Source organism: Lasioglossum baleicum, chromosome 16 (genome assembly GCF_051020765.1).
Source record: "Lasioglossum baleicum chromosome 16, iyLasBale1, whole genome shotgun sequence".
NCBI classification, from domain to species: Eukaryota; Metazoa; Arthropoda; class Insecta; order Hymenoptera; family Halictidae; genus Lasioglossum; species Lasioglossum baleicum.
In genome coordinates, this window is record NC_134944.1 from 8,461,971 (window position 1) to 8,481,773 (window position 19,803).

The following is a 19,803-nucleotide window of genomic DNA, read 5'->3' on the forward strand; positions in this document are numbered from 1 at the left end:
TTGGACATCATTGAATATCACTTTCAATTTCTCCTGAAAACTTCTTTAATATTTTTGTTGATAAATATCAAAATTATTGTAGATTTTCTGTTCTCGAATCGTCGTAGATTAATTTACATTTGAGGAATAAAAATATGCAATGAACACATAAAGTTGGACATCATTGAATATCACTTTCAATTTCTCTTTAAAACTTCTTGAATATTTTTGCTGATAAAATTCAAAACTATTGCGTGAAGATTTCATGTTCTTGAATCATCATAAATTAATTTACATATGAGGAATAAAAATATGCATTGAAACTATAAAATAGAACACCATTGCATATCGTGGAAAAGTTTGGTTATTGTCATGAGAGTTAAAACTGTGAAAACATATTTTTAAAAATATGCAGGAAAATACTGGAACATCATATTTATATTAAAATTGAAGACCGTAATTAAAAATGTCCAAAATTAAAATTCCGAGGAAAATTCATGTGAACCTTGTAAAATCGTCTTGTAACCAATTGTCAGGGAACTTGCACCCTCTTTTGCAGAAAAACAATATTTGAAAAAATGGCACTTGCAGCCATGTTTAATTTCAGTCTACAATTATCTAGAAAAGAAATGATCTATTTGGTTGGAACGAAAGTTCGTAGCGTTTGTAAATGAAAATTGAAAGCTAAAATTCATAGATTTATCCAATAACATATTTTCCATTCTGTAACAATTACTTTTTTCCATTTCCGCGGTAATTTCTCTAGTTATTGAATAAACATATGAACAAATACCTTAATCTTATCTTCGATTCTTAATTTGAGCCACGTACCTTCTTTCCAACCCAATATACAACATGTCTCCTCTAGCTTCGGAATAACGCAATTTTTATTCCACACACAAATCCGCAGTGATATTATTTTTCGATATGGAGTCCAGCGTGCACGTTTTATTAAAGTTCTAACAATGTTCGAAGAGCGTAATTCCGAACACGAGTCATCCCCGTGTCGATACCAAATTAATTTCTATATTCCATCGAGGCAAGCAATGCTCTGATTCCCGTGTTAAATCCGATTTATTCGCCGATCTCGATCCACGGAGATGTTTGCCGGATGTCGCGATAGAGAAAATCCGCCGCTTCGAAACGCGGACAGGCAGACAGAGACCGGGCGGGCCCCCCCGTCTTGATAAAGGAGTTTGAACTAGCTTAATTACCGCGTTACTCGGTTTAAACTAATTACACGTTTGCCGACAACCACAAATTCTCGAAGCACAAGCTACCTACTGGCGGCATTGCGGCCGAATCAGGATGCTACCGAGAACACTATGGCGGCTTCTTTATTAACGAGAACGCCCGCGTGCCTTCATAACCCGCTCGGAATCATGCGAATCCATTTTAATAATCCCCACCTCCGAGATCGTCTAATTCATCTCAAGGACAATTAAATCGGTACCTTTTTTGTATTACGATTCTCTTTGTGTTTTTCTCCTAGGAAGTAAATAAAGCATACTTTTAATTGTTTGTATTTATACAGGGTGCGAGTGACTTTTGTTATTTTTGAAAATACGTTCAATGTCTTGTGCACGAAGTTGAATGGTTCAATAGGGCTCTCCCACGATGCGATAAAAATATTTGTTTTCATGTTACTTCTTTTTAGAGATCTCAAGGTCGTCTCCATTTTTTTACACTCCTTTTTAAACACCTACAATGATAGACCCTTTCATAAGGAGTTCAGTGGAAATAAGCTCAAGGACATTCAAGATCGCCTCCATTTTTTTTTTTTATAGGGATCATTCCTTTTTGAACACCTACATACAATAATGCTCCCTTTTATTAGGAATTCAGTGACAATAATTACTGAAAGACATTCAATGTCGACTTCATTTGTTTTTAATAGGGGTCATTCCTTTTTGAACACCTACATACAATAATGCTCCCTTTTATTAGGAATTCAGTGACAATAATTACTGGAGGACATTCAATGTCGACTCCATTTTTTTTAAACGGGATCATTCCATTTTAAACACCTATATACAACAATGCTCCCTTTTATTAGGAAAATTTAATGACTATAATTACTCAAGGACGCCTCCATTTTTTTTTTAAACGGGATCATTCCTTTTTGGACACCTACAATGATAGACCCTTTCATTAGGTATTCAGTGACAGGGATCATTTCTTTTTGAACACCTACATACAATAATGCTCCCTTTTATTAGGAATTCAGTGACAATAATTACTGAAGGACATTCAATGTCGACTTCATTTTTTTTTAATAGGGGTCATTTCTTTTTGAACACCTACATACAATAATGCTCCCTTTTCTTAGGGATTCAGTGGCAATAATTGCTCAAGGGCATTCAAGTTCGCCTCTATTTTTTTTTTTTAATAGGGATCATTCCTTTTTGAACACCTACATACAATAATGCTCCTTTTTATTAGGAATTCAGTGACAATGATTACTGAAGGACATTCAAGTCCGCCTCCATTTTTTTTTTAATAGGGATCATTCCTTTTTAAACACCTATATACAACAATGCTCCCTTTTATTAGGAAAATTCAGTGACTGTAATTACTGAAGGACATTCAAGAGCAACTCCATTTTTTTAAATTGGAATCATTCCTTTTTGAACACCTACAATAATAGTCCCTTTCATTCGGAAAATTAAGTGACAATAATTACTGAAGGACATTCAAGATGTCGCCTCCATCTTCTTAAACGGGATTAAATCATACAAGTATTTCCATAGCTATTAAAAATTCACAATCACAAATTTTGCAGGACTATCTGTACGGGGTTAGAAATTTGTATGGGGCTAGGAAAAATTATTTCATACGTTTTAGTCCGTCTTACAATCTCCCATTACCCTGGAATCTCTTGTTAACTGTTCTAGGCTTCCATACTTGTCCCTCAGCGAGTATTGAGAGCAACGAAGTATAAATGATTGTAGTGCGATCTCTCGATTGGCCACTTACTGGTACATTCACACCACCAGGTGTTGTTTTCCAGTTCAGCGTTACGGAACGACGAAAGACGCGTTCCGGCGTAAGCAGCGATCACACCAGTTGCTCGTTAAGTCAGTTCCCAGCAGTGTTAGGGCACCGTGCCGGGTACGGTTCAAGTATGTACGTCGATGGTCCGGGGCTTGTTTTATCAGCCGTCGGAATTGCTCGACAGAATAATCGAATCCGCGCGCGAATTAATTCATTTCCGAGCGCCGAGATTACGTAGCCAATCGACTCCGATGGTATCGACACGCCGGTGCTGGCCGAATAATTGATAGTTAATAATTCGAGCGAATTCGGTTCGGTTCGTTCCGGACGGATGTTGCCCGGTGAAACCTGTGAAATTGCCGATCGACGGCCTGTCAAACCGACGGTCACGATAAAACAAAACAAAAAAAAAAAAAAAGAAGCAAGACCGAATCAAAAAACCGTATCATTGTAAACATTCATCGACATGATCGAATCGATTAACGCTAAATCTGCCAGTGGCCTGTCAAATGAACGGCTCTGTTCGTTCCACGGCCGTTGATGCGATCACGATCCTTCGGACAGATTAACATCTATACCCCGAGAGCACCAAACACGTTACCGATACACACACACACATATCGCTTCCTAACAATTACAAGCTCTTCATAAAACTCGTGCAAAATTGAATTGGATCACCTTAGGTAATCATTAGACTGCGGATTTTATGCATTTATAACGGAAAGGGGGTACGTACGATTTAAAGCGGCCATATTACAAAGGATTAGGGGCCACCGGTGTATCAGTTTCACCTTAATAAGGTAATTAAAAGAAGAAAGAAATTTTCATTTGGCTCCTGTATCTTGCAATCAATGCAAACATTCTTTATTTTACCACGATTTTATTAGCTCGCTTTCTTGTCTGTCCGTTTGTCTGTCTGGTTGTCTGTCTGTTTGTCTGTCTGTCTGTCTGTTTGTCTGTCTGTTTGTCTGTCTGTTTGTCTGTCTGTTTGTCTGTCTGTTTGTCTGTCTGTTTGTCTGTCTGTTTGTTTGTCTGATAGTTTGTCTGTCTGTCTATTTGTCTGATAGTTTGTCTGTCTGTTTGTTTGTTTGTCTGTTTGTTTGTCTGTCTGTTCCTCTGTCTGTTTGTCTGTCTGTTTGTCTGTCTGTTTGTCTGTCTGTTTGTCTGTCTGTTTGTCTGTCTGTTTGTCTGTCTGTTTGTCTGTCTGTTTGTTTGTCTGATAGTTTGTCTGTCTGTCTATTTGTCTGATAGTTTGTCTGTCTGTCTATTTGTCTGATAGTTTGTCTGTCTGTTTGTTTGTCTGTCTGTTCCTCTGTCTGTTTGTCTGTCAGTTTGTCTGTTTGTCTGTCTGTTTGTCTGTCTGTTTGTCTGTCTGTTTGTCTGTCTGTTTGTCTGTCTGTTTGTCTGTCTGTCTATTTGTCTGATAGTTTGTCTGTCTGTCTATTTGTCTGATAGTTTGTCTGTCTGTTTGTTTGTCTGTCTGTTTGTCTGTCTGTTCCTCTGTCTGTTCCTCTGTCTGTTCCTCTGTCTGTTTGTCTGTCAGTTTGTCTGTCTGTTCCTCTGTCTGTTCCTCTGTCTGTTCCTCTGTCTGTTTGTCTGTCAGTTTGTCTGTTTGTCTGTCTGTTTGTCTGTCTGTTTGTCTGTCTGTTTGTCTGTCCGTTTGTCTGTCTGTTTGTCTGTCTGTTTGTCTGTCCGTTTGTCTGTCTGTTTGTCTGTATATTTGTCTGTCTGTCAGCTCGCTAAAAATTTTGCAATTGATTTTAAACTAACTTCCCGATGAGCTAGAGACTTGAAATTTTAAACATAGCTCAGAATTGGATGACAATGCAATATTTAAAAAAAAATTTTATAAAAGCCTATGTGTTAAGGGTTGAAAAAAAAACGATCGCGATAAAGTTTCGTCGAAACGAACACAGACGCGCCGCGGAATTTCCTCGGCAGATTTTCGCGGAGCGTCGAGTTTCATCCCCGTGGAAGCCGTGGCAAGGCGAAAGGTGGGACGACAGAGGGTGTAACGCGAGAAACGGGAGGGCGTGGTTGATAATGTACGTGCGAATCCGCCTTTAATCTCGCTCTTTTTATATCGGCCCCATCTGCTCGTGGCCCGTGAGAAGCTTCAAACTTTGGCCAGGTGTTATCGTCCGCCCCTAGAGAGAGAGAAAGCGAGAGAGAGAGAGAGAGAGGGAGAAATAGAAAAGAAAGTTTCAGATCCCTCGCGCGGACCTCCATCGAACCTTTCTCTTGCAACCCCTATCAATTCCGCCGCGTTTATTGGCTTCCCTTTTATCTTTTACTTAAAACGATCTCTTCCACGTTCCGTATATTCGTTTCTGCTAATTCCTGGCCCCCCCCCCCCCTTCACCGCCGGCCTCCGACAGAATTTTGCCAGTCGGAATTCACGGTTCATCGCTGTTCGACGATTCGCGGAACGTTCTACGCTGAACGCTGTGAAGTTAAGGCGGTAGACTCGTTTCCAGGTTTGCGAGGGTGCGGGATTCACGTTCTCATTTCTCGATAATACAAAAATGGGGGTAGTCAGTAGTCGAAAACGCTATAATAACACTGTCCAACAAATTTCAACTTTTTTTACATCTCCTAATTACTGTTGGATGGTCCTCATAGAGTTTTTTGCGCTGATTCCGAATCTGTCCTTAATTTTTCTCCTATGCGCATAATTTTTGAGAAACATGGCTTTGAAAAAAAACATGTTTTTCAACTTTAAACAAATATCGTGATGTTATTATAAAAGATATTGAATTGTTCTTTACAGAAAAGAAATTCTGTAATTATTAATAATATATTGGGTTGGCAAGAAAATAATTTTAAGGTGAAATAGATCCCTATTTTTTGATTCAAGCAACGAACTTTAATGAATAACAGATTTCTCCTTTTGTTAACGATGATTTTATACCGAAAAGACCAAATGAAATGATATTTCATTGATTAAAGTTCATCGCTCGAACAAAGAAATTCGGTTTTATTTCACCTTAAAATTGCCAACCCAATAATATAAACAATTGACGATTCTCGGAGGACGCGTGTTATCTTTTTGTCACGCACATGTGTTGTTTTTTCTTGTATGCGAGAATTTACGACGGGTAATCAAATTCCTGGGCGAACGTACCGATGGAACAGCAAAAAAAAAAACGTGTACGCCCCGGGAAGCCTCGCGATGATTATACGATTATGGCAGGGGCCATGGGGGGTTTAACGATTCGATGGTGAGAGATCGGAGTGGGGAGGGATCAGGCTCGTATCAAAACACACAGTGCAGTCGGCTGAGAACGGCTTTGGTGTAACGACGCGTGTCTCCCTTTTGTTCCAGATGTCAAGAATGTCCTGTGGTGAAGCCGGCGTTCCTCTGCGGAAACGATAATCGCACGTACAGCTCGCCGTGCCGGCTCATCTACCACAATTGCATCCACCATACTTCGGTTCGCTTCGCCTGCAAGGGATTCTGCCCGTGCAAAGGTAAGCCCTTTCAGTTTTTCACTTTACCAAATTTTCGGCCCTTCGCGTATTCCTTCGGCGCTCGAAAGATAACCGTGTCTCAAATTTGCAACGTTCGTCAAGGCTCTATATTCCGTTGTCCTGAAAAAGATACAAGCATTGTACAAGGTGCATAGAAATTATACGTCGCGAATATTATAGAAAGATTCTACTCCCTCCGGTTTCTACACCCCCTTGAATTTCAAGGTAAAAGGTCAACTATTCTTTTTTTTTTTCGTTGCATCGAATAGAAATTCGTCGCGAGGATGAAAAGCGGAACAGGAACCGTCGGTCAAGACTTTATCGTTCTCTTAAAATATTATGCTGAAGCTTTAAACATTATCGAACTGATGTTATTTATATTTTCATTCCTCAGTCAGATGAAGTTTATACAGAAACCCACAGCAATATTCGGACACTTTTAAATGAACGATAACTTTTTTAATATCAGATGATACGACTTGGATATTTTTTGAGAAGTTCGAGCAATTATACGAGCAATTTTTACGTGACGTAAAAAAGAGACTTCGAAAAAATTCCAATTGGTCGCAACTACGAAGAAAATGTTAAAAGTTGTTTCCAACTTATTAAAGTTTCAATATAGGCCCACATAAACGAGTTGAAAATGCAACTTTTAGTAATTTTTCAACGATTCCGATCAATTGCAATTTTTGAAATGTTTCTTTTCACATCCCGTAGTAAACCAAGAGTTGTCCTTTAAACTTTTGTGATAAACTTCCAAAAGCGACAACCCTCCGATCTTTTTTATACTCTGGACTCTTACGTAGTTTGACGTGCTGATTACGAATATAATAGTGAAAATTGGCGCGAATTTTATTGTAATGGCGGAAACCATTGAAAAACCATGAGAAAATCATAGCTTCTTCCATTTATTTCCGTAAATAATGGTAATTTTGAAAAATACTTCAAACAATCATTTTTCTCAGAAAGTATTATCTTTGTGACAAAAATCAATAGAATATAAAATGTGTATTTTGATGAGGTCTACAACTTTTATCTGAAGTATTTTTCAAAATTCCCATTATTTACGGAAGTAAGTATGGTTTCCGCTATGAGAATAAAATTCAGCATGTCAAAATACGTAAGAACCCAGAGTATAAAAAAAATCGGAGGTGACAGAGTTAATTTGATCGCCGCCAAGTTATTCTGGGTCGTAACGGCCAAAATAATAGGTTTACGTAAAAAATATATACAACCTTTTTTGTAGAGCTTTTTATGAGCTTCATTTTTTGTTTGAAACTTTTCGTTCTAAAATCAATATTTTCGAAAATATTTAGTAAGAACTGTGTCAGAAATTCTTTTCGCGACATTCTTCTCTAATCAGGGATAAACTGTGGCAAAAATTTCAGCAAAATCGGAGGGTTGTCGCTTTCGGAAGTACGCCCAAATTTTGTCCACTACTGTATTCGAAAATTACATAAAAATATAACATATTTTCGAACACGATTAGATTTATTTAGACGCAGGAGCTCGCAGGAAGACGGGACGAGGCCCAACAAATTCTAGAAAATTCCTTGAAAACTCATTTTTCTCCGTGCGATAAAATAAAACATAAAATATTTTGGCCTCAGCCTATCTTACGATGCGCCGATAAGTAAAAGTAATTAAATCGAACACGATTAGAATTATTTAGACGCAGGAGCTCGAAGGAAGACAGGACGAGGCCCAACAAATTCTAGAAAATTCCTTGAAAACTCATTTTTCTCCGTGCGATAAAATAAAACAAAATATTTTGGCCTCAGCCTATCTTACGATGCGCCGATAAGTAAAAGTAATTAAATCAAACACGATTAGATTTATTTAGACGCAGGAGCTCGCAGGAAGACGGGACGAGGCCGAACAAATTCTAGAAAATTCCTTGAAAATTCATTTTTCTCTGTGCTATAAAATAAAATATAAAATATTTTTACTCTGGCCTATCTTACGATGCACCGATAAAGAAAAGTAATTAAATCGAACACGATTAGATTTATTTAGACGCAGGAGCTCGCAGGAAGACGGGACGAGGCCGAACAAATTCTAGAAAATTCCTTGAAAATTCATTTTTGTTTGCGATAAAATAAAATATAAAATATTTTTACTCTGGCCTATCTTACAATGCACCGATAAAGAAAAGTAATTAAATCGAATATGATTTGAATTATTTAGTCGCAGGAGCTCGCAGGAAGACGGAACGAGGCCGAACAAATTCTAGAAAATTCCTTGAAAATTCATTTTTGTTTGCGATAAAATAAAATATAAAATATTTTTACTCTGGCCTATCTTACAATGCACCGATAAGGAAAAATAATTAAATCGAACACGATTAGATTTATTTAGACGCAGGAGCTCGCAGGAAGACGGGACGAGGCCGAACAAATTCTAGAAAATTCCTTGAAAATTCATTTTTCTCGGTGCGATAAAATAAAATATAAAATACTTTTACTCTGGCCTATCTTACGATGCACCGATAAGGAAAAGTAATTAAATCGAACACGATTAAAATTATTTAGACGCAGGAGCTCGCAGGAAGACGGGACGAGGCCGAACAAATTCTAGAAAATTCCTTGAAAATTCATTTTTCTCTGTGCTATAAAATAAAATATAAAATATTTTTACTCTGGCCTATCTTACGATGCACCGATAAAGAAAAGTAATTAAATCGAACACGATTAGATTTATTTAGACGCAGGAGCTCGCAGGAAGACGGGACGAGGCCGAACAAATTCTAGAAAATTCCTTGAAAATTCATTTTTGTTTGCCATAAAATAAAATATAAAATATTTTTACTCTGGCCTATCTTACAATGCACCGATAAAGAAAAGTAATTAAATCGAATATGATTTGAATTATTTAGTCGCAGGAGCTCGCAGGAAGACGGAACGAGGCCGAACAAATTCTAGAAAATTCCTTGAAAATTCATTTTTGTTTGCGATAAAATAAAATATAAAATATTTTTACTCTGGCCTATCTTACAATGCACCGATAAGGAAAAATAATTAAATCGAACACGATTAGATTTATTTAGACGCAGGAGCTCGCAGGAAGACGGGACGAGGCCGAACGAATTCTAGAAAATTCCTTGAAAATTCATTTTTGTTTGCGATAAAATAAAATATAAAATATTTTTACTCTGGCCTATCTTACAATGCACCGATAAAGAAAAGTAATTAAATCGAACATGATTTGAATTATTTAGTCGCAGGAGCTCGCAGGAAGACGGAACGAGGCCCAACAAATGCTAGAAAATTCCTTGAAAATTCATTTTTCTCCGTGCAGGATCGTCTCCGGTGCGACGCGTGTGCTCCGTCTGTTCTGTCCCGACAGCGTTCAAAGGACGTGTTCCACCGCTTAACGGTAAATCCCGAGCGAGAAATGGCGAGAGGTCTGTTCGCGATCGAAATCGAACGGTTCGCTCGGCGTAATTAAAGGTCGACGACGGAGCCAGAGATAGAGATAAAGATAGAGATAGATCGGCGGGTGGAGATCGATGTACGTCGGTGTCGGTAGCATACTCGAAGAGTATCGTTGGAAAACGTACGCGACAGGACGCGCTGCGACGCGTTGCGCGACGGAAGGCGAATCCCGGCGAACGTTTGTTTCGGTGTCGATGGTTTCACGTGAATCGGGATACGAAGGAGACTCACCTAGCAGAGCAGCGAGAGCCATTAATTCGGGTCTCAAAAGCTGTCGGTGATAAATCAAACCGGCTTCCCGGATAATAAATCAAGTTTGCCTGGCCTACATCCATGTTCTTCGTGAAAGAGAGAGAGAGTGAGGCCCCACCCCTGAAGAAACGACTCGGGAGCCGAAAGCTTATCAATATGTTTCTTTACCCCGGTGGAAACGTATCGCGGCGTACGGCTGTCGATAATTTATCCGGTCCATCGGAGCCTTTCTTATTAATAGATCGTACCCGCTCCACGCCTTCCCGATCGAAATTAATCCCATAATATCGCTCCGACATTAATCAAACTTAACGCGGAACCCGTTCCCCCCCTCCCCCCCGAATTCGATACGCGGAACTCGGCGCGCAAGTAGTGGAGCAAAGCGATTAATCGGACGCGATGGAAATATATACGCGCAGTCATCGATCCTACCGCGTTTATGACTCCGAAGAGTTCGTAGAATCCGAGGAAATCTATGAAACTATACTCGAACGAGTCTCTTCAAGTTTGACGACTTTGACACCCTGTATAGTTAAACATAATATTATTAACATTATATTTATCGTCAGCTTAATCTCCGACATCAGCAAAAATATAAAAAATCTTTCATTTATCATTTTATTGATATATTAGTTTGGCAAATAAGTTCGTTCGGTTTTTGCGATTTATTCCAATGCGAAAAATCGAACGAACTTATTTGCCAACCGAATAAAATAAAATCACTGTTTCTGTTGAATTTATGATGACGAAATAAATCTATTTTTCTTGCAAATTCATAGGTCATTTACTTTTATTACACGATTTTATCATCAATTTTGTAAAAATATAAGCGTCGACTTAAACACCGACGCGAGCGTAGCTATAAAAATAGCTGCTAGATCGATTTTTTATCTAGGGTTTTTGACTACTGACAAGCGGCGTGTTTATCGAGAAACGAGAAGGCGAATCCCGCACCCTTTCAATCCTGGAAAAAGAAGAGTCTACCTCCCTTAAAAGGGTCACATTTTTTCCTCGTTGCGAATCAATGAATTTCCCTAGTTGTTTTCTTCGCGCCGAGAGCGTCGACGGACACCCTCTGGATCGTTCTCGAAAGGTTAACAACGGGGTTCGATTATTTTATCCCGGCGAGGGCGAATACTATGCGAGCGAGATCGCGGAACTCGACGCGCGCGCTCGAACACCGACATTATTGTTCCAACAGGCAATTATGAATATTCATGATGGGTGTTGCGCGCCTCTCTGTCCCACGACCCGGCTCCGGGAGGCGCAAACAGGACTCCATTGTTAAACAGGCTACACGTGGCCGCGTATGAATAAACTAACGAATGAATTTCCTGTGATAAATCGGAGGACGCGACGGAATTAATGGAAGACGCAGAATATCTTGCTGGAACGAGAAAAATGAAACCTGGCTTCCTTTTTCCTGGAATTTTCAGAGAGTTCTGTTTTACACGCGTTTGCGTTATTCCTTATTGAATACATATCGTCAGACTCTTAATCGTTAATTACTGTAAAAGCGACATCTTCGACGTTAATTTTGTTCACAAAAGAGTGCGCTTCATCGTAAAGAAAACAAAAAGAAAAAGAAATATTAAGCGGCGTGATCAGGGCACCTCGAAGATGAGAAGCAATTTTCTTGGTGAAAAGTACTACAGTCGGTGTACAAAGTATTCGTACATCTTTTAAAAACGAATACATTCTTCAAAATTGGTCTCAGCAGCTCGAGTTTATTTGAGACAATTAGAAGGGTTAGTTTACTAGCTAATGTGCAAATAATTTATTTTGTAATTGTTATTGGTCGCAATTACGAAGGCAACAGATTTTACATATCGCTCATTTTTTGGAATTTGACGGTCTAATTCATCCCATACATGTTCTGTGAGATTTAAATCCGAGCTCTGAGGTGGCCATGAAAAAATATTATTTTCTGCTAAAAATTTCTTAATTATTTTGCTGAGTCTATTGAAAGGTACAACACGTGCACTAGAAAAACAAAGCAACGCGTTCTTGGAATTTTATACCAGAGCTGGGGAAAATAGCGTATTTTAAATAGTAAATAGTAAATATAATCCTATTTATTTTAAGGAATCTGTACAACTTTGAAAATAAAATATTTTATTTGATGCAGTAACTTTTGAAAATGAAATAATTTATTTGATGCAGTAATTTTGGAAAATATTATTTTATTTGAAGAATATTGAAAATACTTATATTTTGTCTTTATTTTCAATTTCAATTTTAAATATTATTGCTGAGAATAATGGTTCGAATTCAATACATTTATGAGTGTAAATCATTTCTTAACGATAAGATAGACTGTATGTTTATGCGGTTTCTCGGAGTATTATAACAATGCAAAAGGTGAAATATTTTATTTCGCGTTTCTGGTTGTTAAAATAGAAATATTTTATTTTGTGGATCAAATTGTTGAAGTAGAAATATTTTATTTCGTGTTTCTGCTTGTTAAAATAGAAATATTTTATTTTGTGAATCAAATTGTTCAAGTAGAAATATTTTATTTTGAGGTTCGGATTGTTAAAATAGAAATATTTTATTTTCGAAATTGTGTATCCTTATTTAAAATACTATTCTCTTTAAGCAAAATAAGATTTAAAATATTAAATAGTATTTGAAATATTTGTTTCGCCAAATAATGCCCACCTCTGGTATATACGTAGCTATAAAAATGGTCCGTTGTCCAAAGGTTAATCCTTCGCATGCCGGGTCATTTGTGACCCGTCGCGGTAGCGATAGGGACAAGCTGGAGCGACCATCAACACATTTTCAAAAGTACGATAACCTTTTTAATATCACATCACATAACTTGAGTATTTTTTGAGAAGTTAAAGAGTTCCGATCTAGAATTATTCCATTCTATATGATTTCTTTCATTTTGTGGATATGAAATTGATATACTATCTCATACAATACTCGCATTACAACATATCTAAAAATGTAAACAACATTTTGAATATGGTACATTGAGAAAAAAAAAGTAGTTACTTCAATAACACGCGTGTTATTGTAATTTTTTTACTTCGATGAATATCAATGTATTCGTTTCAATAGTATGAAATTTAGAAGCAAATCGTGATGTATTTGAATTGTCTATCATGAAATGATTGAAAATATTATTCGATTCGTAATATTTCTCTTTTTCCTTCAATCAGATATATTGTTAAAAAAATTTGAGAAATCTATTGATTTATACTGGAATTGGTTTGAGGCCATATCTTATTTGTTTGAAAACATTGATGTCAAGCTATTCGCTTATATGATTGGCGGAAATGAGTTTTGCTATTGAAATTCAATAGTATTAAATATTGAAATAAGTTCATATGATATTGGCACTATTCAATAGTACATCTTATCGAATCAACATATATTTTTTCTGTGTTTCGACAGGATTTTTTTCTCAGTGTATGTACAACAATTTTGAGTGGTGAGGGTTAGTGAAATGTCGGTGCGAAAGCCGAGAAATCTTGTTTGAGCAGCGAATTTATATTTTCGATTCGAAATTTCCCAGAGAGAGGCAGGATAAACGAAGCGGGAAAATAAATCGGCGGGGCGATAATTCGAAGTACAAGTCAAACATTTGAGAGTCGTGTCGATAAACATTCGATAAATCGCGTGGCGGCTAGGCTCGATGTTCACCGCGATTATCCTTTCATACCGTCGTTCTTTTCAACGGAGCAGCGAGCAAACGACGCATAAAATATTCCGCGAAAATTCAGCCTCTGTCCTCCGCAAATATGTTAATTCGCAGACGGTGTTCGTTTGCTCGTTAATGACCTGTCGTGTTGCGTTCGCTCTGCTTTTCTTTATCCGAATCCACGACCCCGGTGAATGTGTGCAATCGATTCGTTTTACAGGAAGTATCGTCGCCTAACGATCCTTTTGTACGTTTGATTGTTGAAGGAGCCGACCTGAGGGCGCACAGCAAGAAGATGCAGATGCAACGGCAGAAATCTCTCGGCAAGATGACGCGGAACCGCGATATCACGCTGACGCCTCGCGACTTCAACTACGACAATCATCATTACCAGTACCTGAAGTACACGAAACGCGCCAAGGTGAGTCTCGAATCGATTTCTCAACGACGCACAGTGCGTCGGCCAAGAGGGCAAAAATCAATATTTTTAAAATGTATATCTGTTTACATGAATCTATGTTAAAAATACCATTTATTCATGAACATTCGCCAGAAAAAAAATCTGTACATCGATTGAAACAGAACATGTTCCTTCCGTCATAATCCGACACGTCCACTTGTGACGAAGACACACAAGGAATGTTCAGTGCCATACTAATATCCGTAAAAGTCGCACAAGATCGAATCAACTTGCTTAATAATACAAGAATAGAGAGGACAAGGTGTAGGTTAAACTTTGTGCACTTTTTAAACCGTGATACTGTAGATTTTGGAAAGAGGATGCCGGAAATCCAAGTTTCAATGCTAGAAGTCCACTGGTTCAGAAGTTATGCGTGTTTAAAGTGCAGCGAATTTAAGTGTTTTGTAGAGATATGGGCGGCCGCCATGTTGGTACGTTGGTACCGGTGATGTCGGTAACGTAGATCTTCAAGCATGATCGGTGATGTAGGGAACGTTCTCAAATAAATTAACGTGTAACTTCGTTGAAGGTTTATTCGGATCTGTTTATACAGTAGCAACTCGTTGATAGACAACCAAACGAATAAATATTAACAATGGGTCCAAAACTATCGGATGTTTGCATAAGTTCGTGGCCGATTTGAAAATAAAATTCAATGGTTAGATTTTAAAGAATACACCACTCTTTTCTAATTGTAGAACATTTTTCTACATTTATCATTTTTTTTTTTTTCGCACTTCGCCGTGCAGTACAGTTTGCGACATCTATGAAAATCAGGCACGAACTTATACAATGATCTAATATTTTATATAATTTACCGAAATATTTACTATTTATTATAATTAAATACTGAATAGTTTTCAGTATTAAAATAGAGATTCACATTACCGACATCCGCCATAGTCGTTAGGCTGTGCTGCCACCTAGCGAGTGCGCTCATTGGACGACGTACATACCAACATGGCGGCGCCTTTGCCGTTCAGAAATGTTTGAAATCGCTCAACTTCAAACACGCGTAACTTTTGAACTAGTGGACTTCCAACATTAAAACTTGGATTTTCGGCATTTTCTCTCGAAAATCTACAGTGTTATATAAAGAAAGTCCAAAATTTTTCGTTTCCTTAGAAGTTCAGCAGTGTTACTATAAATATGTTGGTGAATCAGAATTACTTAGAGGACACAGTTGCCCTGCTTCAAAGGTAACGACTCGAGAAAATTGTTTCTCGCTGTTAATCTATCCCAAAGAGACGGGGAATAATGTGAAGTAACTTGGATGGAACAACGCTGTGTCGCTGTCGGTGTTCTTAATACGTTCGGAATTATGGTACTTGCAGGAAAATTACGCTGTAAAGTCTGAAGTTCGGGATCCTTCACGTTGGGGATCTTATAATTCGCAGTGTTGGATTCCGGGGAGGGAAGTCGTGGCCCTGGGCCGCTGAGCGAATTTTATGGGTTCCCGTTGTCATGGTGGAGAGTCATATGCGAACTATACTGAAATTCTATGCGTCGAATTCGTGGGCGCGTTTCAATCGGAACAGATTTAGATAGACAATAAATGAAATAGAAAGTTTATCCCCCCACCGCTACGGGTCGCGAAGGACCCCGGCCATAGGCGGAGGGTGAGTTTGAATTTTTTCGGGGTGGACATTTGGTGCAAACGCACCTTAACGAAACGCGTAGGTACGTAGCGAAATTTTTACTGGAAGTTCGCAGTCGCGTCTGATCGAAACGATCCTGAAAATCCCGATCGGAGGAGGGTGTACCGGGGGTGGACGGATGGGTGTTCCGGTTGAAACGGCCGTTTTCCCAGGGACGAGACTCAGCAGAATTCGGAACTGCTGACTGGCGCAGGCCTGTATCCTGTTTCTCTGCGGTCTATCGCGGTTTTATCCGACACGGGGATCCAGTTTGCGGGTTCGCTGGCCCCGCTGTATCTTCGCAAACTCGCCTCCTTCGAGAGCTGCCTCGTTCCCTCTCTCGCTCTGTCTCTCTAGCCCTCTCCCAGACGATTATACATCATAATTCCCGCGCTAATTGACTAATATTCCCGGCCGCAGAGTATACCAACCGCGGCCGGCGATAACGATCCCGAAACGATCATTATTATGGCTGTTTATTTGCATTATCACGTTATTGCGTCTCCTCTCTCTCTCTCCACCGAGATACTTGATCCCCGCCCGTTATAACCGAAAGACCACTTTTCATCCCCCATCCCCACCCCTCTCTCGCTCTCTATAGTGCGCGACCCCTGCCCCGTCATTGTTTTAATTAAACTTCCGACGCAGATTATTAGACTGCGCAGCCCGCTCCAAAAATTGATTAAAGTCCGCCGTCGGGATCCACGTGCTCGTTAACGTCGACCGACGGCCTTTCGATTCCGACGGGCTTCTCCCGCGACAGTTTCCAATTTTATTGGTGATCCCAGAAATCGAAAACCCTAGTTTTCCGTCTTTGTTCGGGTGCGGATCAGGTCAAATAATTTTTCCGGGGCACAAAAATTCGCGGGTACCCGAAAGTTTATATTTCCCGACCCGACGGGACATTTTATCCCCTTCGACGCGGAACACGCGCGCTTCCGGTTCCAGGTACAAGCGGGGACGAGATCTTACCGAGAATTTACCGAATTTCGTCGGATGAAATACGATAACGAGACACACGCCGGCTCAGGGGCGTACGGTGTCGGGGGTCAAAGGGGCGAGGGGGCGCACAGACCGCGAACGGTTAAATGGAAAGCGATTCAACCCCCCCGACCGCGCGTCGCGGCTCAGATTTATTTTGCAATTTAGCCTGACAGTATGCTGTTCATCTCGCGAATCCGTGATTCCAACTTAAATAATTCATAGCCCCTAATACGAATAGCAATGGCGCCGTTTGGAGCCCGCGCCGCCACGCCGCGCCGCCACAGTGCGGACAAACGTGGCATATCTCACTACACGTGTATATCACGATGTACGATAAATTCCTTTGGCAAAACGTTTTATTAGGTGGTAATTGATATTATTAATCGTATAACAATAATTTTTATGCATAAATATTGTTAATTTTTGTTTTTTAATTTATTAATTTCATTGTTACATTTTTTTTTTGTGAATAATTACTATTGCATTTACATCAGTAACCAAATTTAGATTTTTATAAAAAATTTTACCACGTGTCGCACTCTCCAGAGTCCCAAAAATCAAATAATATTACATTAATTGTAAATCAGTGTTGCAATGATAATTCTGTATAATGGAAAATGCTCACCAAGGTATATGCATTCTTTTTACATTTAATAAAGTAGATTTATTTTTTGTATAAATTTTCAACGGTGGTTTTATTCATTACTTGCATATAAAACTTCAAATTAACATATCTCGAGAAAGGCAAAAAATATCCTGAGATTTTGACATATTCGGATATATTACTTGTTGTAGTTTAAGAATTTCATAGTTTAGCCTGCAACGAACTGCTACTCTTAATTTTATAAACTTTTTAATAAGTGCCCGTACCTTGCCTTTATGTTGTATTGTGGAAAATTCGTTAATTTCTTTTTAAATTTATTAGTCATATCGTTAAATTTCATTTTCTGCGAATAATTACCAATCCATATACATTCGTAAACAAATTTGGATTTTTGTACAAAATTTTGCCATTTGTCCGCCACAGAAAAATTCAATATTCGTGTATATCACGATATGAAATACATTTCTTTTGCAAAAAATGCGTATTTGGATGGAAATTGTTATTAATAATCATATAATAATCATTTTTATGCATAATACAATTTTGCAATAATTATACAGGGTGGACGATTTATCCGAAGAGATTGAAATATCTCGAGATGCGACAACAAAAAGCAAATCTTGCGATTTTACTGAAATTGATCAATATTTAATGAGAACTGTGCAAGATCACGGGATTGAATGATTCGTTTTGGATCACATTCAAAGTACCGAGGATGACTCGGATAGCGAATAGCGTTTTGTTAAGTTTGTTAATTTGGTTTATACTATTACAATTTGTCTAAGTTTATTATTATTAATACTAAATATGGTTCATTTATTATTAATTTCGTTTTAAATTTGTTAGTTTCTAAAAATATATTTTTGTTTAAATAAAAATTGTTAATTTCTTAATAGATTTATTAATTATATTGGTAAATATCGTTTTCTGTAAAAAAATTACCTATATATATACATTAATAACCAAATTTAGAGAAAAGTGCCGAATATTAGGCCATTTGTCCGCACTGTGGCGCCGCTGTGAAATATTCCCGGCGTGTGTTTCGTCGAGCCGCCCCCCCTCCCCCCGTCTCGCGCAGAGCCCGGCCGTGCGACAAACGCGCATGACGATTGAATATCAACAATTTATAAATTTTGACACGGCTTTAATGCGCGGCCCCTGTCGATAACGTCATTAATACCGTCGACGCTCTCTCGCCCCGGTAACGATGTTTCACGCTGACGCTCCCAGTTGACCGAGATATTCGATTTCCCCGTCGAATCGATTGAAAAACAACCGCGCGAAGAGTCGATTTCTGATTGACTTTCTCGCGGTGGTTAATTGATCGGACCCCCGTCGTCGGTTAATAGGACGTCGGGCCAGAGTCCGTGAAACCGGTCACGCTGACCGAGACACCGCGCGCCGCACTGATCTATACCACTTAATATTGGAACTGTTTAACGTGATTCCCGTCCGACCGAATACGGGTTCTTCCACTTCAATTATTAACACGAACGTCGAATACGGAGATACGATCGTATCGATCCCGGCACGGTTCGTTCTGCGCTACGCCCGATGCAGCGCGGGGCTACTCTACTTACGGCTCGAATATCGCTGGGTAGATAGGTGTCGAATTTCTTCTGATAATTCCGATACTCTTACCGAGACGTCTGATCCGTCACTTGCTTGTTAGACTTGCTGGTAATTATGGGGTATAAGAGACCACCACTTTTGAATCAGCTTGTAGATCGCTGTTGGTAACATGGGAATATCCACTTTATCACTTCGGCTCTTATTAGGACCAAGCTATGTGCTATGTCATTATTGTCGTAGATGAGGTGTAAAGACCACCACTTTTGAATCAGTCTGTACGTCACTGTGGGACATTCACAACGTGAGAATTATAACTTGGGCAGGCTGGGGCTCTTATTGGGACACATCTGTGCTCTTAAGTGTGTCATTATTATCGTAGATGAAGTTGTAAGGGACCACCACTTTGGATCAGCCTATACGTTACTGTTGGTAACACGGGAATTCTAACTTTGTCAGGCTTGGACTTTTACTAGGATTCGAATCTGTGTTCCAATAGATCATTATTATCGTAGATGAAGTGTAAGGGACCACCACTTTTGAATCAGTCTGTACGTCACTGTGGGACATTCACAACGTGAGAATTATAACTTGGGCAGGCTGGGGCTCTTATTGGGACCCATCAGTGCTCTTAAGTGTGTCATTATTATCGTAGATGAAGTTGTAAGGGACCACCACTTTGGATCAGCCTATACGTTACTGTTGGTAACACGGAAATTGTAACTTTGTCAGGCTTGGACTTTTATTAGGATTCGAATCTGTGTTCC

At 38.9% G+C, this 19,803-nt stretch overlaps 1 protein-coding gene across 2 annotated transcripts in view; it reads left to right on the forward strand.

The window, feature by feature from the left end:
• Cow (Proteoglycan Cow) overlaps window positions 1–19,803 on the forward strand; it is a 258,438-nt gene that overhangs the window by 201,314 nt on the left and 37,321 nt on the right. For both annotated transcript variants that reach the window (XM_076440902.1, XM_076440903.1), the window contains 2 exons: window positions 6,299–6,444; window positions 14,049–14,203. In XM_076440902.1, the coding sequence (XP_076297017.1) occupies window positions 6,299–6,444; window positions 14,049–14,203 (301 nt within the window). The remainder of the gene's footprint in view (window positions 1–6,298; window positions 6,445–14,048; window positions 14,204–19,803) is intronic.